At 38.6% G+C, this 3,346-nt stretch overlaps 1 protein-coding gene across 1 annotated transcript; it reads right to left on the bottom strand.

The window, feature by feature from the left end:
- Window positions 1-750: 750 nt before the first annotated feature.
- LOC141632789 (uncharacterized) lies at window positions 751-1,479 on the bottom strand. The gene has a single exon (XM_074445302.1). It carries the CDS (start codon window positions 1,477-1,479, stop codon window positions 751-753), a length of 729 nt encoding a protein of 242 aa, XP_074301403.1.
- Between the last annotated feature and the right edge of the window lie 1,867 nt (window positions 1,480-3,346).

Genomic DNA, 3,346 nt, shown 5'->3' with positions numbered 1-3,346 from the left:
AAATAGACCCCATCCTTATGCTCACCCCGTCCAATCTTCATCCTCGTAGACTGGTCATGTATAACACAATGATCAGAATAAAAGCTCACAGTGCAATTATTTTCCCTAATCAGTTGTTGTACAGAAATTAAATCGCAATTTAAAGATGGAACATATAAAACATCTTTGAGTACGAAATTGTCACTGAGTACTATTTGTCCATGCTCGTGTGCTACTATGAGCGTCCCATTCGGCAATCCAACCGTCGAAGGCTTATCACTGCAAATATTTGTAAGTAATTCTCGTTTGCCGGTCATATGGTGTGACGCTCCACTATCGAGTCGCCAATCAATTTTTCAATTTTTATTCGTACCTGAATTATTTGGGTTACCTCCTGACTTTGCCTTTAACAGACCTCGTAATTGCTCTCTCTTCATCGGTCAAGTCGCTCTTTTATGGTTCCGCCTCGCTTGTTGACGCAGCATTAGCAACTTGGAAGGTGTTGCCGCATCCTCTGCCTCCTCTTCCATAATCGCGTCCTCCACGGCGTCCACGGCCTCGACCTCTAGGTTGGTACCCATGCTTCTCCCAACAATTTTCCTCTGTATGATAAAATTTTTGACAGTGCGTGCATTGCGGTGGGCCTGATTCTGCCTGGTCTTTGCTGGCAGTAGAACCGCGTCCTTGTCCTCCACTGTTAACAGTATTTGCAGCCATTGGTATTTCCATTGTTGCCTCCTTCGATTTTGTGATTGCTCTATATCTCTCTTCTCAAAGAACGAGAGCATATGCCCTGCATAAAGAGGTTATGTCGTCTTCCATCAATAAATTCGAACGAATGTGTCCATAGAGAAGATCGTCGAGTCCCATTAGAAATTGGTGCACCTTCTCCTCTTCACGTTCTTTTGTCAAAACCGTCGCTGCTCCGCAAGTGCATTGGGAAACACGGCTGTAATTTGCAAATTCATCCCAGATTGACTTTAATTTTGTATAATACTCCACAACCGACTGGTTCTTTTCTTGTCTGCAATCGTTCAACTCGCTTTTGAGTTGATACATAAGTGGTGCATTTCCTGAGGCATGTCGCTCCATTAATTCCTTCCAAATCTCTGTAACCGTGCCTGAAAAAGTTATACTAGGGTGAAGTTTTATGTCGATAACGCTTCGCAACCACGCCTTTACCATCGCGTTGCATTGTTTCCAGGCCACGGCTTCAAGAGTCTCTACTTCTCCTTCATTAACAACATGCTTCTTTACTAGTCCCTCGATGAACTCCAACTTATTCTTGGCGTCGAGACCATTCCTCACTGCATCAGGCCACAAATCGTAACTGTCGTCATTGAAGATAGTTTGAGTTAGCATTAGACTCGGACTATTTGACGGATGTAGGTATAATGGTAAGGAAGGAGGAATTTGTTCGAGTTTTTTGTCAGTGTTCTTACTGCCATCTCCCTTAGTAATGATTGAATCGAAAATGGATCGATAATACTCTGATGCCATGTAGAAATGAACAAACAGAGGAGAATTTTGGAGAATGATTTTTGGTTATTGTCAATGAATCAAACTACGTACAAAGATGCAATATATACAACCTCTATGACTTCATATGCGATCTTTTCCTTTTACTAGTTGTTGTATCGTGCGCGGTGCGCACGATACGCCAAGATATTATTACTTACGGGTTTATGCCTTCTTGGCTTATTCTTTGGACCAATTCAAATTTAGTAACAATGCGCGACACCGTAAATAGGTTGAAACTCCTATAACGTCGCATTGTATTATAGGAGAAAAGCCTTAAAGATAATGTATAAACATGTAGTATTAAACAAATTGTTTTTAAGTGACTCCAATATTCATTTACAACTTATCTTACTCGTTGTTAAAGAGTCAGCATATACAAAAAATGAATCCTCTAGCTCAAATATCCAAACACGTTGAATAATCTTACAAATGCACTTTTATTTCTCACTCTACACGGTGAATGTTTGAACAAATATGGCGAAGCAAAAGAATATGTTATTTTTACGAGGAAGAGAACACCTACCATAGAACGCAAGCGACTCGGTTAACTCCATTCGAAATTTATCCCCAATCCTCTACAGTTTTATTTGAGTTAATTACCTTATAATTTTAGGAAAGTCAAAAGCAATGTAGGTGAATAATCTTGATATGTATGTAAAATACCTCAATATATTATTATTTGCGAGTTCTTTGCTCGACAATTTATTCAAGTTTATTAACAAGAGTTAACCGAATTAAAGGAATGCATGCATTTTCCACCACCATAACCATGACAACTTTCATATGTGCCAAGTTCAATGAAATTCATATCATTTATTTTACCTACCATGGTAGAAATGAAAATTGCCCAACACATAAGAAAGTGAAGTACAGTCAATAAAATTCATATCCTTTATTTTACGTATCATGGTAGAAATAAAAATTGCCCAACGTACACATAAGAAAGTGAATTACAACTCAAAGTTTTGGATAACAAATTAAAATACATTGCTGCAAAAAAAGAATATTGGCAGCTAACAAAAAGTACCATAGAGTTCATTGAAGTACAGCCCAAAGTGAGACAAAAAGTACCATAGAGTTCATTGGAGTATAAAACAAAATCCTTTTGTACAATAGAAGAAAAGAGATAAGTGCCTTATAGAAGAGGTTAAATTCGTGTCATTCCAAAACGTTATTGACCTAAAATCTAAGCATATAAGATGATAAGTTTCTATATGGGCCATAGATAGGCCCTCTCAAGGTTAATCCCAATGAAGATTAACACTGGCGAGAGTGGCTATGATCAGGTGAAATGCACCAGCGTCTAGTAAAGGGGAGGAAAAAAGACGCTAGATTCTATGACTCGAGCTGTTACGATCCAAGTCATCCAACCTGAAATCATGAAAATGTAGTATATAATACACCATAGTGTCGGTATGATACGAAACAAACCAAAAGAAGAGAACTCTACTCGCTATTTTACCACCATTTCTATTCTAAAGATAACTTTACTCGTGTCATTTGGGCTCCTAATAGCCTAATCCAACACAACTAATCACCCACTCCTACCCACTCCTACCCTTCCATCCCTCCCCATTTACCTCTGCCTTCAACAATATGTCATGCCCTCTTCCCTTTGAACCCACTGTCGGCCATTAAGCTCCTATTGCGACTCCCATCACTCCATCTCCCTAAGGTCGCCTAAATTATACTCCACAATGATACCTTTTTTTTGCTGTACCATTGACTGACTACTCAGACATTACAACAAATAATTCGAAAACTACAACTCAACACAATTAGACAACAGTAATTAGCGACATTAATTCAACATAAGTTTGTGATTAAACAATATCCAGTAAAACAT

This window comes from Silene latifolia, chromosome Y (assembly GCF_048544455.1).
Source record: "Silene latifolia isolate original U9 population chromosome Y, ASM4854445v1, whole genome shotgun sequence".
NCBI classification, from domain to species: Eukaryota; Viridiplantae; Streptophyta; class Magnoliopsida; order Caryophyllales; family Caryophyllaceae; genus Silene; species Silene latifolia.
Note: the sequence above shows the minus strand (reverse complement) of the source record. Positions and strands in the feature narration are given on the sequence as shown.

What these genes read in the sequence shown, in the direction of transcription:
- LOC141632789 (XM_074445302.1), bottom strand. Translation starts at nt 1,479, where the DNA reads ATGGCATCAGAGTATTATCGATCCATTTTCGATTCAATCATTACTAAG.